Source organism: Pagrus pagrus (genome assembly GCF_965226575.1).
Source record: "Pagrus pagrus genome assembly, chromosome: 8".
NCBI classification, from domain to species: Eukaryota; Metazoa; Chordata; class Actinopteri; order Spariformes; family Sparidae; genus Pagrus; species Pagrus pagrus.
Window position 1 is genome coordinate 8,422,833 of NC_140192.1, and position 19,623 is coordinate 8,442,455.

General features: G+C 40.4%; 1 protein-coding gene across 1 annotated transcript; it reads right to left on the bottom strand.

Moving 5' to 3' along the window:
* Positions 1 to 8,671: 8,671 nt before the first annotated feature.
* hsd17b3 (hydroxysteroid (17-beta) dehydrogenase 3) lies at positions 8,672 to 18,265 on the bottom strand. Its single transcript, XM_084359889.1, has 11 exons — positions 18,071 to 18,265; positions 12,493 to 12,539; positions 12,248 to 12,323; positions 12,036 to 12,143; positions 11,822 to 11,889; positions 11,405 to 11,449; positions 11,102 to 11,136; positions 10,900 to 10,981; positions 10,759 to 10,824; positions 10,510 to 10,659; positions 8,672 to 10,384 (listed from the first exon to the last, which is right to left on the bottom strand). The coding sequence occupies exons 1-11, from the start codon at positions 18,219 to 18,221 to the stop codon at positions 10,274 to 10,276; spliced, it is 939 nt and encodes a 312-aa protein (XP_084216015.1). The 5' UTR covers positions 18,222 to 18,265; the 3' UTR covers positions 8,672 to 10,273.
* Between the last annotated feature and the right edge of the window lie 1,358 nt (positions 18,266 to 19,623).

The window sequence follows — 19,623 nt, forward strand, 5'->3', positions numbered from 1 at the left end:
CTGATAGTCTGTGACTCGGCTCAGTTGTGCCTCAAACGCCCCTCGGAGTGGAAGCTGCTGCGCTATTAGTGAAATAACAATAAGCAATTGAAGACTTAGTGGTGCTGGGAGAGGAGCGATGGGGAGTAGTTTTCACACCCGTTCATCCACCCGTCCTCTCACACTCTTACTTAAAGTCTCTTACGGTGACAGAATTATTTGCACCACTCCTAAAAAGGCCAAAAATGTTATTGTCATATCAAAACTCTTAGCTTAGCAGCGACGTGAAAGCAAAGTCAGCCCTTACTGTGTGCGTATGTGCACGAGTGTGTGTGCATGTGCTGAACCTCGCAGCTGTGTCTGACCTCTTTCAGCTGTTGCACTGAACCCCGAAGAGAGCGGCTCTGTGCAAGTGTTGTGTTTTGTTTAGCAGAAATGAGAAAGTGCTGATAGCCATCAATAAACAAGAGAAAGGACAACGTGCCTCAACAGAACATGAAGCTTGGCAAATAGTATGTGTGTGTGCATGCAGACCTTCTGGGTGGTAGATCTCGACTATCTTCACACAGTGAGGCCACACATCTGTCACACCTGTTCAAATCACAAACAGGAGAATAAAAAGCCTTTTTTTTTTCTAAACCCAACCCCAAACCCTTCACTTGCTGCTTTTCTTTTTCTGTTTCTCCCACAACTGAGATTTGCAGATCCCTATCTGTCTTTTTGTAGTCATAGTCTGGTTCAAGTGAGAAAGCAGAGAGGCTTAGCAATTCACCGACAATAGAAAGGCTCACCCAGTGACTGACAGTGGTTGGAGGCTAATGGAGGTCAGCTAACATGGCTCAGTGGCAAACAAAGCTCTCTTATCCTAAATGCTAACTGCAGGTTCCTGTCAAGGATGTGGAGTGAGACGCACAACAACCATGAGTGATCAGTGACAATGTCTCAAGTCAGTCGGATGATTGTATTTTATTTTATTACATGCTGTGTGGTGCAATTTCCCAAATATCACAGAAGGGTTCTTCAAGTTCTCCCATTAGTCTCTTGTCTCTTTGTGTCAAGGGCAGGGTGAGAAGTCTGTTTATATTTGCTGCCACTATAACCTGGGTGTCTGCGACTCTGTTATAAAATGGACAGAGACTCCGAGCGGCAGAGGTACAGCCCTGGCGATGTAGGTTTATTTGCAGAAGTCAGACTGTGACACCTGGTTTGATTTGATTTGTAAAAAGCTGTGAATGAGTGTTGACCCGTGCTGACCCAGGCCTCCAGTCTTCTCTGGCTCAGGTTTCCATGCATTCACTCTGCAGCGTGTAAAGAAGGTCTGCAAAGCATCGCTTATTAAGAGCAAGCTCTTGTACAAATACGTAAGAAATGAAAAGGAAAGCCTCCAAAAATGTTGCTTCAAATGTTAAGCGTAAATCAGTAACATTGAATATCTGTGAATAAGCAATGAGAAGAGTTAAACACACAAAGAAACAAAACAAAACACATCTTTAGGTTTTATTTCTTAACCCAGTGAATCCAAATAAATCCTAATCCCTTATCCTGTCTGTGTTATCTCTTAGTATATTGAAAATATATGTTAAAAACATTTTATTTTATAATTGTATAGCAAAATTAGTCTTTTACTATAAAAAGATAATTATTCTTTTGTTTAACTCAAATGTAAATCTTTTTTAGAGGATACCAACCATCACCTGCACCCTGTCACCACCTATCTACGGAAGTAGTCTCAACCCTTTCAACTTGGTGTAACTCGACTATTCAATTTCACAATGGTAGATAAACACTTTGGTGCCAATCACACAACCAACCAACGAAAAAAACTGGATCATGCTTAGGGACTGAGTGCAGGACCTAAGGACAGACAGATGAATGCATTACATTTGGTAGGTTGGTAAAATGAGTCATTTTCTAATCATTTAGGTTGTAACATGTGCCACACAGTGAGAGGCTATGCAGTGATGAGTGATGGTCAGAATCTTAGCATAACTGTAATGTTATACAAGGATAGGAGTGCCATACGCTGGCTGTTTAATGTAGATGTTAAAGGAACCACTGCTGGACAAACACAAAACACTACATATGTAATAAGACTGAGAACGTAATTTCGCAGTTTACAGTCATACACAAACGTAGGCTAACGTTACATGTTTCATTCTGCTAGATACCAGTATGAATATGCACAATCAGCTAGCGTTTTGTTAGCATTCAGTTAGCATAACATTAGCTAACCCTAATTGCTGACTGGTCCACAGAAATATGTGTTGCCACCTTGTGAGACAACCAAAACTGTTGAAATGTAAGCAAAAAACGTGTGTAATCACAAGGGATGCTATGATAGTAAGAATCTGATTAAAAAAAAAAAAAAAAGTTTTACGGGCCTTTAAAGGATAAGTTCTGGAGCTTCACAGCAAACTGAAGCACTGAAGACGACTCTGGAAGCCCTGACCTCCCGTATTGATTTGAAAAGACATTATTTACACCTTCAACACACGGTCAAGCTCGTGCACCCACTTCAGACGCATCGTGCAGCTACAGTGAAGCTCTAGGCTTTTTTAAGGGGTTAGACAACATCTTTGCAAATCATTTTGGGAACGCAGGGTTTCTAGAAACTGTTTGCAAGAAAGCTCCAGCACCGTTTTGCTGTAACGCTCCAGAAATGTTTTGTGGACTACGAAACTTTCCATCGGCATGGGGGCCAGAAGATAATGACTGGGTTTTAATTTTAGGTGAACTTATCCTTTAAGGCTCAAGCACTACCTATCATAGGATTGTTATTCTCCCCAGGGCAGCCGTAATACTGTAGCTATCATTAAAAACGTGTATTTAACGGACCGTTGTAGGTGTTTATGAGGGAACAGGAGAAATTGTTTGTATCCAAGGCCTATGAAAAAAACATTAAGGTGACTCAGCAAGCAAACAACTACATTGGGGTGGGGGGGTACTCCTGTTGTTACGGTAACAGGCCGAGGAGGTCTCTAAATGTGAAAAAGAAGAACTTCCCCCTCTTCATTAGGAAATTACACACCATTTGCCCCTCATTCCTATCCAGTTACCCAGGCAACTGTTAGCTGTAATTTGGGTTAATTCACTGGCTCCTGGGCCCTTCCGTTCCCCATTGTGCCCCATCATAAAAGAGATATAACACAGATGCACACACGCAGACACACACACACACACTCGTGCAAACCGAGTTTCTAGTGCGGTATTGCACGCAGTAAGAGAGGCTAATCCTCATTTTGTTTGCTTCTCTTCAACACGGCTTGGAAATTGACCGTGCGTGTGAATATCAATGAAGGAGAGGCCGAGCTCAGATCTATTCATGCCCAACACCTGTACAGAGCCGCAGGAGTGAGTGAGTGATGGAATCCTAGACACAGTGTTGAAAGCGGAGCGTCTTACATCTAGATTTTTGCACATAAAACGACACTTGTCCTCCCTGACCCTGTCCTGTCTCGTAGCCGGGATGGAGGGATGGAGGGATGGAGGGAGGTCGCACTGTTTTCTCTCCTTTCAGAACAAAAGCAACGGAAAATTGTGTGTTTTCCCATGGGGTAAATATTGAGAGAGCAGAGATATAAACGTACGGAAGAAAGGCTTTTCTGAGCTGCCTGGGTCTCTGTTGCACTGCCAAAGGCCTGTGCGTCACTTGATCCATTGTTTAGTGTAGAGAGGTCTCGGTAAGCAAGCGGCTGCCTCCCTGCTCCAGCTGCAGCCTCTCTACTGTTTATGTTTGCAGGGCCCTTCGCCTTGAAGTGAGGCTACACAAGCAAAGCCTAGCCATATGTGAGCACTGGGCCGTCAGAGAAGTCACTGGCCTTTTCTTTTCCCCCTTTTCGATCCATCTTCCTTTTTTTTTTTTCTTTCTCTTCCCTACCTTCCATTCTCTTTTATCCCTTCTGCCTCTGTCCCACTCTCTTCTTGCTCGTCTTGTTTGCTTTTCCCCTCGCTGACAGTGCAGCCCGTCCCTGACAGCCTCCACTTTTCGAGAAGATGAAGGGTTGGAATTATCTTCTTGAGTTTCAAAGACCTCCGTCCTAAATAGGAGAGAAGTGGTAGGTATTATTACTCCCGTGAGAAATAATTACCCCTAAATGCTCCTCTGTGAGAATGAATCTCTGTGTGCTCAGCAACAAAACCTGAGAGACAAGGTGGTAATTATGTCGCAGAAATATTTCAACTACTGTAAATATTCTAATATTTATACTGGTGTGAGGCACTGACGGAAAACATTCAGGGAGAAAGCCACTGAAGGAAATATTGAGTCAAAAATCCATAGTGTGTTAAAGCTTTCCAATAATTCACTCAAATATTTTTATTGGGAATACAGGATCATCCAGTGTCGGGGGAAAAAGGCGATCTTGATTCAATAATTACCACATTAGATGGGATTTTTGTCAAGCATGAAGGTGAATGAGTTCCAGTCTTCAACCTGGACAACTTTAGGTGAGGCATTTTTAGTGTATTATGTGTGTCAAAAGGTTAGTGGTCCTGACCTTGGCTCCTGGGTGGGCTGCGGTGGCGGTGTGCTTGTCTTGGATCATCTCTGGACCCTTCTGTTTACTGAAACAACAAGCGAGCGATGTCCAGAGAGGAGAGAGGAGTCGCACGGGGAGCATCCTCAGAGGCATCACCTCTCTCCTTTTCTTTCACACACACACACACACGCACACGCACACACGCTATCTGCATGTAGAGACTGTCTTCTGACCACCCACATAAGCTCTGGTCACCCAGTGAAATAAAAAACGATGACTCTCCTCTGACCCCTTTCTTAATGAATCTCTCATCTGCTAGAGGCGTTAGACATGTCGAAGCCAGCCTCTACTTAATATTTGTGCTAAAATACGATCCCATTGATGGTTAAACCATCACTCTGTGAGTGCAGGAAAGAAGCTCTCCCACGCTGATGCTCTGTAAAGGAATCTTTCTTCTTCGGCAGCCCATAACCTGCTATTACGGCAGTGGTAATATTGGCTTATCAGCTCTGAGAAGCTCATTTGATGTTAGAGAGGCTTTGAAAAGGGGTAAATTAAAAGGTGTCGTTAATGTGTGCACCACTAAATTGCAGATCACCTCAGGTGAGGAAAGTCCCTGCTCTTGAGCAACCAGAGTAAACAACTTTTGATTTCAGCTGCAGGTGACACACACACACACACACACACACACACACTGCTCAGACCGCAGAATTACAGATCCTCCTGGAAATTCCCACTTGTGGAGAGTAGTGTCATTACAATGTATTAAACTGCAGTGGCAGAAATACTTTTTTGCTGGTTTGTGACCAAATTTTGAATTAAGTAAGTAGAAGAATAAGAATAAAAAAGATATACAAATTTTTTTCACTCTGTTATTTCTATTTTTCACACACAGACAAGCCATAAAGACACACATGTTCAAACAGGACCCATATACTGTACATGTATTAATGTATGGAGAGGTGTCAGAGTGAGGGGGGCTGCCCAATATCAGGCGCCCAGAGCAGTTAGGGGTTCAAGGCCTTGCTCAAGGCTGTGCCAAGGAGGTGAACTGGCACCTCTCCAGCTACTAGTCCACATCCAAGTAGGTCTTAAACCAGTCGCCAAGCCAAGTCCATAAGTTTTCAATTACAAATGAATGTTTCTTCTTTGAAGCAACTTATGAAACTTAAAATATAGTCTGTGTTATTTCTCCTGAGAGTAACTTTGCTGTAGTTCTGCTATGCTCAAAGTGACATAATTAATAACGAGAGATATCCCATCTGCTCTGCAGGCATGTTTTCAATGTGTGAGGCTTCATCATTTAGTCTCCTCACTCACAGAAGTGCAGACTGCTTTTGATCAGTCTGAAATATCGTGAACATTCATCAGTTTAAATAATCTCTCTCTCTCTCTCTCTGTGTGTCTCTCTGTCTCTCTCTTTCTCTCTCTGTGTGTGTGTGTGTGTGTCTTCTGCCTGCTACAGACCCACATCAAGAAGGCACTACAAAACCTTTGCATGTTGTGCCCTCTAGTGGCTGTATTGAATATTACCATGATCACAGTACAGGAGTAGTTCTCATTGGAGACTTCAGAGACACAGTGTATGTGCTTTAGATGAAGGGTGTCATGTGTTACACAGACTGTGAACCCCTCCCAGACAATTTTGTGATATAAGGTGATATAAATATATGAATTTATTACAGACAGAACTTGTTACACAATAACAACAAATCAATAAAATGACAACTGTGGATTTTATACACAACATTTAAATGGACTCTGGACACATTTTAGTGATACACAAATAGTTAATCCAGGACTGCCTTCAGAAAATAATGGAAGAGAGTCAGATAAAGCAAGTTCTGAATAATGGATGCACTACATTTGTTATAACTGCTGATAGCAATATTAAAAAGAGTTCTATCACTTCACTGACCTTTGTGAAGACTGACTTTGCTTGTTCTGCATCCATTTTGAAAAACACATAATATCACACGGTTTCAACTCAAATTTTGAATAGAGTATGTGATATAAAGGATTGCGTATATTCTCATACAGTGTCCCAAAGAACACAAGATGAACCGACACTCTGCTTTGTTCGCACTGTGTTTAAGGCAGTATCTTGATGTAAATCTACAAGAATGACTCAGTGAAAAGACTTGGTAATATAAATATTAGGAAAGTGAAGAACACATTAATCTTCACTGGCAGGACAGACAGTACAAAGTCATGCTGCGCAGTCAAACGTTGTTCAAACGCACTGAATTTTATTTTTAAATTGATGTGGATGTACCAGTGTGTCCTAATACAAAAGGCTGGGGTTTGAATGGTCCTTTCATTGTAAATGATTAATGATGTGACAAGATAATATCCAATAAAGAGAACTTTGTGAATCTCTCACATGGATTATGTTTCAAACATTAAAACATTTAAAGATCAAATCGAATCAAACTGGTACTTAAGAAATTGAACAGAAAAGCATTTATCGATTTAAAGGTAAATACGAAAGCACATTCAAGGATTTTCCTTTCATATATATTTCAATACCAAGGGACAAAATCTGAAACTAACACATCAGAGTATCTCAAAGTAAAAAAAACTAAAATGCCTCAGAATGGTCAAATATAATATATGACATTACCATTAAAAAAAACATCAGTTATAAGCCTTTTTTAATTACTATTGGCCCTTGAAGCTCAAAAAAATCTGTTAAACCTGTTAAACAATGCAATATTACTATATAGTTGCCTTTATATAACAATCTTTTAACTGCCTTTATCCAATTTTAGATAGTTTCATATTTCATTTGTTGTCTTTAGTTCTGTTTTGGAGTGTTTTAATTCTCGTGCATGTATTGTACCTGTCTCAAGAAGAAAAACAAAGACTATTCTCATGTGAAGATGAGTTATTCTTTGCCTTTTTTTAAACAGTCAGGCCAGACATGGATCATCTAGGTCACTCTGACCTCCCCAGTCTCTTTCTAACTCTTCTTCGAAAGCTCCTTTTCCTATTCCCTGCACTATCTCTCATGGGGAGGACCATTAATCACGTCTGCCTAAACAGCCCGGTCCCCCCATGATTAGTGACTCTTTTAGGTAAGACGTCTTGGTAGCACGTACTAATTCAAACGGCTGTGCGAGTCTGCTTGTGCGTACGTACATGCACAGACGAGGGGGATGTTTGTGTATGCTTTAAACACTGTACATCATCCTGTAAGCAGCAGGCTATCAAACCCTCGTCTCGAGTGTATTCTCATTTCTCAGGAACCACGTAGATGCTCATCAGTTCTCTTCCGCCCCCGACTGGTTTTGTGGATATCAGAATGGTGACTGACACCTGAAGTCGTCTGGTGGTGTACTCATCTGATCAAATGTTTCCTCCATCTCAGAGGGGAAAGGTAATGACAGTTACAGGTGTGTGTGCGTGTGTGTGTGTGTGTATGTGTGTGTGTGCCTGTGTGTGTGCCTGTGTGTGTGCGTCTTTCAACATGATGAGTGTGGGTGAATAACAGGACAGGACTGTTCCTTCAATTCAGCAGATAAGGCGCCAGACTCATTATCACTCATACTCCTTTACGAAATTTATGACTATGGGGAACTGGACACACACACACACACACACACACGCACGCACGCACACACACACACACAACCCTGACTATCAGTGCTTTGTTGAGTCCAAGGATGTAATTTTCATTTCGGTTTAAAGGACATCAGAATTAATGAGGATATTATTGTAAATGTAGTTTGAAAACATTTACTACTTTACTGCATTAATACACCGCACTGTTTCTTAACCTGGGGGCCTCAAAATACACATTTACATTTGCGTAGGTGTGACTGTAGCCTTAACCTTGGCTTTCCTCTCAGTCATCGTCAGAATTGTCAGACTGTTGAGTCACCTTCAGTGGTAGTTACGTTCATGACCGAGCATTCATTTGTTCTATTTCTTGTTTTCTTCCTGTGCTCTTCCAGCCTGTTTACTCTGCTAAATCACCTGCCTACCTGCCCACTCCCTGGTGCCATTCACATAGTCACCAACCTGCCTTCAACCTGCCAACCTCTGGATCTTCTCCATTAACACATCTGGTTTAAGATTGCTCTCCGTGCCACCATTCCTTTGCTATATCTGAAGTTGAAGTTTTCCAATCAACTTTTTAAAATGTTTCCACTGAGTCTGTGTGCTGCATGTTGGGTCCGTTCATGGGTAAAAATGATAGTTTAAAAGCAAGATGGATTTTCTGGTTTTTAATCTGATGTGCGTGTGGTTAGTGCATGACTTTTATCAAGACATGCTACAGCCTCTTCGTATCTCCAAAAAAACCCAAAAACAAACGAAAAACAGAACAAAACTCAGCATTTACCATCAGTGAAAAAAATATGGTTTACCAGCATCAAAAATATTTCATGAGTAACAGCAGTTGCATTATAACTTATATTTCCTATTAACTTACATTTACATTGGAATATACAGATGAAATATACACAAATACACAAAGGAGCATAAACAACATTATATCAAAAAAGAGTAGGCTATTAATGTGAGCTCTTACAATTGAAGGTGCACTATGTTGTCTCGGGAAAAAATTAAATCTCAGAGTTCACAGTTACAATATCAGGGAGGTAATAATACAAACTCAGAAAAATTGTTATTTGATATATTTCCATGTGAACAAGCCGATGAATCAACTCCTCAGAACACTGTTTGACCCTAGAAAGGCAGCTGGTTAGAAGGATCCAGCTAATATAAACAGTGTGCAACAGTATGAAATGGTGTTGCGCGTTGATGACAGTTTTCTTATTCAGTGTATTTAGTCATGAAAATCATTAAGTGAAAATTGTCCTCTCCTCTTTAAATTTCTTCCTCAAAACTACATAGCGCACCTCTAAATGGATTTCAAAAATGACATGAATTTTTTTTTTTGAGGGAAACTTGCACCTTACTACAACAGAGTTGAAACTGTGCTCCCTTGGGATCTTGATGCCCCTAACTGCAAATAAATAAGACTCAGTGCCTACTTATTTAAGCACCAGTATGTAGAAATTGGAATTTTGTGTGATTTGGCGCCCCCCACAGTTTCTGAGTGCAACACCACTTTGGTAAATACAAATCCCAGGTCTATAACAGTTTGTTAGACGTAATGTAGGGATCAAACTCATTACGTCATAACAACGTCATGTGTTGAAAGCTTGTATGTTGAAGTAAACATGTATGTAAATTTTGTGATCCTACCCTCTCACTGAAGTTACATAGTGAAAAAATACAAATGATCAGCCATTGCAGCACCATTCACCTTATTACAAGTCGCTGAAACTGTCGCTGTTATTTTAAGTTAATAACGTCACATAATGTTGCTTTAAGTACGCTTGCACAATCTATTGCTATTCAATACAACGGCTTTGTGATAAATTGTACCACTCATTCAGTTATGTTCAGTTTTGGCGACACTGAAACAGGAAATGTGTGAATTTAATCATATGTTTATCGCTGAGGTTGTAGTTAGCTTGTGTTTTGTTGTTGTATTGAGAGGTATTTCTAAATTGTAGGTCCTCCGTATTTACATACATATGATTCACAGTAATTAACACCTCTATGACAATGTAAAAAATTACCATTAACAACAAAAAACTGATGTATCAGTCCCTCTATGCATTGACAATGGCCATGACTAATAGTGCTTTCCTGAGGGTGGCTTACCCACAATGTAACACAATATATAAACAAAAGTACTACTACACAGTCACTAATAATGATACTAGTTTTTATGTACAGTTTGAAATATTCAATGCAAATATCTACACTTTGCCGTTCCTGCTAATTAATTCCTACCATTTTCAAAAGCTGCACTTCCTCTGTGCTGCGTTGTGCTTGACATAGTCTTGCAGGCTGCGTAGCATCGACTCTGCATACAGAACCTTGAGAGGGATAGTCTGCAGTAACAAACCCTGTATGCACACACACACACACACACACACACACACATAATCACAAGGGAAGGGTTAGTCAGTCTGCTGCCATGTTGCTTGGCATTATTCAGCACTATCAGATGTGTTGTGCCACTGAGTCTTACCAGAAGTGTGTGGCAGACACTGCCATGTGTTTTGTCTCCAGCTCTGAGGTACTGCAGGGAGTATTTGACAAAGTCTTCCGGGGACGGAGTCACCATGTTGGTTTGTTGGTAAGCTGTCATTCGAGTGGAGACGCCAAAGGGAGAAACTGCCTGAGAAAACAAGACAAATAGAGACAAAGTTGTGACATATAAAGAAATAACTCATCTCTAAGTTATGAGTAACTAATTTCATTTACTATGTCAGAGTACCTGTATAACAATCCCTCTGTCTTTGTATTCAGCTTGAAGACCTTGAGAAAATCTTTCCACAAACACCTATAGGAACACAAATAAGAGCATGCGTGATCATATGATGTGATTTCAGAGGTGTGCTGATGATGCTGGACTTACTTTAGATGCAGCATACAGGGTGTACAGAGGGAATGGAATAGAAGCAACTCCAGATGAAATATTCACAATCACCCCTTTTCTCCTGTAGAGGCAGAAAACAATTATTGTCTCAGATTTGGGGCCAGAAACTGAAAGTAAATCAGCATGTTTCATATTTTCTTATTACACATTACATCTAATGAATAAAACATGGGTATGAAACCTGTTGTCCATGCCTGGAAGGACTATTTTGCACATCTGGAGAAAAAAGGAAAAAAGTTCAAATGTGAGACAAATGTAAGGTTGGACAGAGTTCATAGACAGAGTTCAAAACAAATAATGCCTCACACTGTCCAAAACAGTCCTCAGACCTTCATCAGACAAAGTTCACGTAGATAAAAGACTGTATGAACTTGTCCTGAGGACTAAAATGTTGTTTGTAAAGTGAGTAAGTGATGGATTCTCTGTTTTTATTTGTACACACATATCACTCAGAACTGATACGACGGCATATATACATTCTTACCTTCGCCATGGTTTTCACATTACAGTTTATTACCTTTGTAATTGTCTGAAAACATAAATACATAATAAGGTTTAAAATACATTTTAAAACTTCCTGAAAAAATTAAGAAAGTGAACATTTTGATTGTCTGTGAGACCCTCTACAGAAAGCAAAAGGATACAGACTGTACAGTGGGTTAATGGTTAAAGGTTGAGGAGTTATTGACCTCTAGAAGCACTCTGGAGCTGCTTTTCAGTGGCTGATTCATCGTTTTGTTTGTCTCATGCACACTGATCTACGGGTGTCGGCAACATGCAAAGAAATTTGCAAAACTCGTCTTTGCAAATGTTTTATGAGGAAGGGAATGCATTTTGGTGAGTAACAGTGAAAGTAAAACAACTTGTGTTTCTCTTCAAGGAAACTCTACGGGGCACAGACCTGGTCCAGCTCTGCAGACTCGAGGAATTTGCAGGGGATGAGGCTGGGCAGCATGCCTACATTATTGACTGGGGCAGAAAAGAAAGAAGATCCAATTTCAAACAGGAGAATTTAATCAGCATATTGTATATTAGAGGAACAATGACCGTTTGCTTGAGTTCGGTGTCTTCAAACATCACATTGAAGGATTAAAAAAACAAAAAAATAATCCAACCTAAAACCCCAATGTTGAGGTCCTTAAGTTCATCCTCGATTTCGCTGAAGACATTTTCCTTTATGAAGTCGGTTACTATCACTTTCACCCTCCGCCCTGTGGTATCACCTATGATGAATGAAAATGTGGGGTCAGCAATACATTGCACATTTGTAGATGTAATCCAAAAGCATACACAATAAAATATGTAAATATAGAAAGCAAGTTTTTACCTATTTCCTTGGCCACCTGGTCCAGTGTTACTTTGGTTCTGCTCATGATCACCACGTTCATTCCTTGCTCCGCCAGCTGAGGATCACAACAATGCAGTAAAGGAGGGTAGGAGAAATGAAAAATGTGCAAAATGCAGAGACAGAATTTGTCTTATCTTTGAAAATGTATTCACTTTTATCCAGTTTAAGTACAGAAATGTTTTTCATACAAGCAAATGAGCATTGCTAATCAAACAATCACTTACCACAAATGCATACGCTCTTCCTATGCCTTCTGAAGCACCGGTCACCACTAAAATAGGGATGCAAGTGTTATTAATGACTTCAATCACTCGTCAAACTCTCATGCAGTTTTCATTCAAAACACTGGGGGCTCTTTGAGTCGAAGATGCACTACGTCATCTCCCTTCCTCTGCTGTCAGAGAAATCCCAGGACTGTGTTTGTGTTTGTTTTTGTTTACACTGAACCCAACCCATCCTGTTCTAACGGACTGTACTGATACAGCATGTTCCCCAGTTCTGATAAAGAATTTGCTGAGAAAAAAACAAGAACTGCTTGTTTCCAATGGTTCCCAACTCTCCCATTGCCCCCTGACCCAGATTACAAAGATCACAGGCTTTTCTCCTCACTTTTTGCGGGCACAAAGGGATGGGAATTGATATTTGATGAGGCCAGCTTTTCTAGGACAGCTCTTTAAGATGAAGTAAAGCAAAGAAGGTTTCGGATGCATCAGCATGGATTGGTTTTGGCTCTTGTCAGCATGTTAGTAGGCCGAATGAGTGATGCAAGACTAGCAACTGCAGAAATACAAGCAGCCATTCAGATCCATTCCATGTTTCCAGTTGCTTAAACAAACTGAATGCTCCTTACAAAGATTGTGTACTCGCTGTCGTATTATGCCAAATGACAAAAGTGTCACATTACTCGAGGCTACAAAACCTTTCAGAAATTGTATTCATGCTGTGTTCTGCATTCACATCAACAACCCAACAGAATGTCATTAAGCTCTCAGTCATCCAGGTCACGGTAAGTGCTATATCGTGAGATAACACACAGATCAAAACTTGCTGTTCGACTCTCACCACCCACTGGAGCACAAGCTCGAGGTCATTAGAACCCTAAACCATCAGGCTGAGACCGTGCCCACAAAGACGGAGGGGAAGGAGAAGGAACAGAGGCACATCAGGGAGCACTTAAAACCTGTGGCTACCCAAACTGAACCTTTGTCAAAACTTCTAAAAGATCCAGAGCAGACGGAGAGGAAGAGATGGAAAAACTTAACAATTTTGTCATTCCTTATGTTGTGGGAACATCAGAGAAACTCAGGAGGATCTTCAATAAACATCATATCCCGATTCACTTCAAACCCAGCAACACACTGAGGCAGAAACTTGTCCACCCTAAGGACATAACACCCAGGCATAAGCAGCGTAATGTAGTTCAATGCAGCCACGACTGCACAGATTTGTACATTGGGGAAACAAAACAACCTCTCCAGAAGTGAATGGTACAACACAGGAGGGCCAACTCGTCAGGTGAAGACTTTGCTGTCCACTTACATCTGAAGGAGAAACATCATTCCTTTGAGGACAACAATGTTAACATCTTGGCCAGAGAAGACAGATGGTTTGAAAGAGGAGTAAAAGAATCCAAGTCAAACTGGAATGACAGAGGAGGTGGCCTACAACACTACTTATCACCCACCTACAATGCAGTACTGAATTCTCTCCCCAGACAGCTTAACAACCATTCACACCTGGGCTCACCTAGTCCTAGCGTCCCACATGAAGGCCGGTTGGGTCAACGACTCACAAGTTGCCTTAACAACTCTGTAAGGGCACTCGCACACAGAGTTTAAAAGCCTGCAACTCCCCTCCAGTTGTTTCGAACTGAAGAAGCCTCTTGGATGAGAGGTGAAACGTCCCTAAGAAACTGAAACAAGTCCAGCTGCCTACGATATAGCACCTAGAACCCTGCAGAATCTTTCTGCATTCACTGCTCTCTACCTATCAGATAGATAGACCAAGATAGACTTGACAAAATTGCAAAGAAAAACTTTTGCCAACTCTCTTACTGTTGAAGGCTAGTGAGCTGTTATTTGGGTGAACCACTGCTTAATATCTCCGTTACTTGACCATAACAACAAGTATGTGTGTATTTGTTGCAGAAACACTCGCCTTGATCCAAAATTCCTTCATAATGACAGTGTCCCACGTTACTTGTTTATTCCAAAAAATATTTGAGGGTTAGCTGCCAAACAGCTGCAAATAAGCACTGGAGTACTGGGAGTAGTTAGCTAACAATTGTTCTGTTTTGTGTTTTATTTCACTCGCCCACACCCTTCGCCTGTTCACTGTTCGCACAGTAGTAAAAAGTATTTTTGCGAGGGTTACATCAGTGTAGTCATTGTGCTGACTGTGACACCACACAGATTATTTCATTGGAGTGGAATTGTATTGATATACACGTTCAACAGAATGGTTTGATTTTCTCTTGGCGAGTGTAATCTGGGGTCTCGCATGGCTCAGTACTTGGTCCCATTTTATTCAGTTTTATGATAATATCGTTTCCTGTCTACATTTTCTGATTAATTTATTCTGACTTAACTGTCAAAATATGAAACATTTGTTTTGTATGTCAAATCAAATCATAAATTTTATTCATGTAGCCCAAAATCACAATCACTTTCTCAGTGGGCTTCACAATCTGCATAGTGAATGTAAATCCTCTCTCCTTAGACCCGAGTAAAGAAAAACTTCCCTCTATAAAAAAACACCCGTTCAAAAGGGGGGGGGAAAATTAAAGAAACCTCAGGAAGAGCCACAGAGGAGGGATCCCTCTCCCCGGATGGACAGTCAAGCAATAGATGTTGCATTTAAGGACAGAACAACAAAATTGCAGTTTACAATTTTCATTGACCGAATATCAGATACAATTACCTAATTTAAAGTTGAATTGCATAATATTCATTAGACATTTACTAACATTTTATGAAATGAGGTACTAAGTAATAATTACTCTGATGCAAAATGTTATAGCCAATACTGTTACATGTGAAGGAGCTCAAGTATCTCTAGGTAATGTTTGTAGATGACTCACTATTATCGTCAGGGTGAGGACATCAGACTTTCAAAAAGAGGACAGATTTGAGTAAGGAGAGTAATGCTTCTTCTTAACCTGGATCAAATCCCCAAATCTGACCAGGATCCATCCCAGAAGCATGTCCAACTGGAGGAAATCCAATAGCAACACATGCTGCTATCAATCCATACTTACATAAGCGTTTAAAATGGGTGTATGTATCTTTAAAGTCGGATATCCAAGAAATTCTTTTGACATGTCGTTAGCTTAGATGCTAAAATATCTCAATTTACCCGCCATTAAATGTTATTGAAGTCAGACTATCAGAGCTGCTCAACAACCAGACAATTTCTTCTTGTCTTAATGCGATCTAGAGGTGTCGGTCCAAGCAATGGGCATCCCAATTTTACCTGTTTAATGGATTCCATTTGTAGAGAACATCAGGCTTGCTGTGTTTAACAATAACCAAAACAAACGGCAAATAATTGCATTATTAGTCTCATCAAAAACAAAGATAAGACCAATAAAAGTTAGAAAAACACTCACAGTCAAATGCTCCTGTAGATATTGTTTCACAGAAAATAATAAATGATCAATTTTCAAATAGTTATATAGTATTGGGTTATATAATATAGGGATTATTCGGTGTCAAACTGGGTAAATGAAATAAACACATAGAAAACAATAATCTGCATTCAGACCAAGACTCTTGTGCATCGTTCTTTATGCAGATTAGTTCTGAGAAATGGAATAACTTGCCCTGACGTCAGTTAAACAAAAAACCCCATCGTTCTCTTTTCTAGTTTCAAATAGTGTAGGTTTCAATGGATTGTGATATCTCTATTTTGTTCATGTCACAGAGGTTATTTTTATTTTGATGCCAATTTAAGACATTGATATGTCAACAGCATTTGTTGTTTTTGCTTCACTACACCATGATTGCCATTGAAGCGCTGAGATTCTATCTTTAATGAGGACAACACAAAGGGAAGGGTTTCTTGGCTGTTTTATTTGTGCCTTCGGCTAAAGTGGCATGTTGTGTCCTGATTCGCAGTGAGATGATAGAGCTAGATTGACAGAATCTTTCAGTTTCAGTGCACATTTTGATTTCCTGAAATTGAGAGAAGACAGCAGAGGAAAACTTCAACATTTAGCCAAACAAAGCTAGGCAAAAAATACATTGTCCTCTATTGCAATGTGTTTTTGATATACTATTTCTGGGAGGCAGTATAGACAGAAAATGTAAAATGATTCAAATATTGGCCTTTATAACTTAAACTTAAAAAAGGGAAAAGCATTACTGTAGAGAGAAGTATAGATACACATTGTTACTGATGGGCGTATATACACAGTATACACGTATATATAATCCTAATGACACCTCTTTCGTTAATTGATATTTCAGTGTGACTATGGTAAATTTAGGAATATTGATTACAAATCATTATAAAGACCTCTAAATAAGTATTCCTGACACAAGCACCTATGCACTGTCCTCAAATACACATACTATTCAATCAAAGGCAAAGACACACACATATGCATACATACTGTGAACTTTCATTTCACATATGCGTTGTCTTTAATTGACCATAGTAGTAGTACAATGGCCACTTTGACCTGAGGCCACTTGAGATTGAAAAGACTCTGGAGGAGACACAAACTCTGCAAATGCAAATGAACACAGAGGGACAGGGTTTCTGCAGCCTGGAACATGCTGTTCTGATGGCTGTGTGTGATGTCCTGTGCTGGAATGGAATGAAAGTGGACTTGGAAAGAAAAGACTGATCGACCCACTTCTGCGCTTTTTTATTAGGTTTCTTTTAGTGCTGTGGGAGAATGAATAACCTCTTCAGAAGATGCCAAAGGGTTGCTTGTAAGTTGATGAGACTGCTCTGGGACCTGCTGAGGAATGTTTGTGCGTAATTACTGGGAGACAGTCTGAGGGGCAAGCCAGAGCTGACTGTGTGCCCCCAGTTGTATTTAGGCTAAAACGCCCTGACACTGTCCTCTAGTTCATATGATTGCCTGCAGCAGCTCTAGAGAAGGCAGTGTTGCCTTTCTTATCATCTGTCAACCTACCCGAAAGGCACTTGATGGCAAAATGTTCTCAGAGAGCAGGCGAGATCATACCGACCAGTGACAACAGTTTGCCTCCCGGGTCATTCAAATATTATTCTTAAACTATAACCACATTGGCAGCGAGCATTTTGCAGACTGAATGTTCTGTGATATTCGAGTAAAAGAAATCATTTGAGCTCCATTATGTTTTGTTAATTCATACATAACATTGATGATGAAACATTAGAAGCTGCCCTAACAGCTTCAAAGGGAGAGTCCCAACAAAAACATTACACAAGTGCAATCTTATCTTGTCTAACAGTGACAAGTCTAAACAAGCTGTTATTGTTCTTTCACAGTTTTACTACCTGTTTTTCTACATGCATCTATCAGCTCTGTCAAGTGAACTGCTGTATTGCACAGGCACATTCTGACACGTGCACTGACAAGCATATCAATTGTGTCTTATCACAAAACGTATTAAATCGCTTGTTATGACTGTGGCTCATATCTTAATTGACCCATCCATCAAAGTCCTTGCATTTATTAGCCACAATATGACCTACTGTGGGTCTGACATAGATTACAATAAATGCACACACACACACACACACACACACACACACACACACACACACACACACACACACACACACACACACATGCAAATGCCTGCTCACCTGCCCACTCTCCCATAGAGGTGAAAAAGGACTCTGAAAGTGGAAACCACAGTTTTGGAAAAAGCATCCTACTGAAAAGCAGCAGTTTCACTCCATAGTAGAGAGCAACCACAGTGCCAAGAGAGATGAAAAACAAATCCATGAAATCCATGCTTGTCCGGGACAACAACAAACTCCAGCTATCAGCTCTTTGTGTATCTGTGTCTTCTCTGAGAGACAAATCCTAATTCAGCAAGTCAAATAAAGAATGACAGAAAGAGAGAATAGCCACTCCCATTGCAGAAACACACAAACACATGCACACAGGAGCAGGAGCAGGAGCAGCCATAGGCCTCTGCAGGATATCTCATAAAAAGGAGCCTGAAATTAAACAAAAGGCACACTAATTAAACACAGAGGCCAAGTAATTTACAGCAACAGTGGGCTCTCTCATACACTCACACACTGTTTTGTTAATTAATTGATAACATTGATGATGAAATATAAGAAGCTGCTCCAACAGTACGAACATATGGCTTCTAAGGGGGAGTCACAACAGAACATTACACAAGTGCAATCTTATCTCGTCCAACAGTGAAAAGTCTAAACAAGCAGTTATTGTTCTTTTGCAGTTTTACATGCATCTACCAGCTCATTAAAATGAACTACTGTAGCGTTTTGCATGCGCAGGAACATTCAAGTCAAAAAAAGAATCACAGAAAGAGAAAATAGACACACCCATTGCAGAAACACACAAACACATAACATTACACAAGTGTAATCTTATCTGGTCTAACTGTGAAAAGTCATCAAACACCCTCCTCTGCCTCTGACTGGCTAGTACTCTTAGCCTTGGGTTTGTTATGTTTAGGCATGAGGAGTGGGACTGGTGGGGCACGTCATGCCTCCGCAATGCTGGGGAAATAAAATATTCACCTTGCGCTGCTTCTGATTGGCTTACCCTAATATTCCTACACCAACCAACAAAGGCAACCAATCAGAGTCAGAGTCAGGCGAGTCTCTGCCAAGAAAAGCAGTGGGGTCCATAATAACACCACCTTTGAGCTGAAGAACAAGTGAGAGCTACAGCTCAGTGGCAGACTCTTGTTCAGGAAGCAGACCCAGTAGCACAAAGACACACACCACAGAACGAGTCATTCACAAATACAAACCGAGACCGAGACTTGAGTATCGGGCTGTTGGACCTCTCTAAATTGTGAGTGAACAGCGCTGGGTTGGGAAGCTGATTTAGACGGGAAGGTACATTTGTGACAGCCATTTTGCTTTTGTTTATATGATTTGGCATTTTACCTGGAATTGTCTTTTTTTTTTCTTTTTCTTTTACAAACAAAAACTTATGCCATCAACCACTCGCTTGCATTGAGCAGACAGGTTTTTTTATTTTATTATTTTATGTGTTCATAAATGCACAAACAACAAAACAGCAATTTCTTTGTTTCTGTCCTGTTAAAAGCCACTTTGGTGGGGGCATGATAAGTAAGAATATCTTGCATCCTACGAACCATATTTCATTGTATTTAATGTAACCAGTATAATAGTGAGATCAAAGTGTA

Excerpts from the sequence above, each read along its gene's own strand:
- hsd17b3 (XM_084359889.1), bottom strand. The coding sequence starts at position 18,221 with ATGGATTTCATGGATTTGTTTTTCATCTCTCTTGGCACTGTGGTTGCT. Across the intron at positions 12,144-12,247 it reads CCAGGTGGCCAAGGAAATAG|GTGATACCACAGGGCGGAGG; the intron begins GTAAAAACTTGC and ends CATTCATCATAG. Across the intron at positions 10,660-10,758 it reads ACAGAGGGATTGTTATACAG|GCAGTTTCTCCCTTTGGCGT; the intron begins GTACTCTGACAT and ends TTGTTTTCTCAG.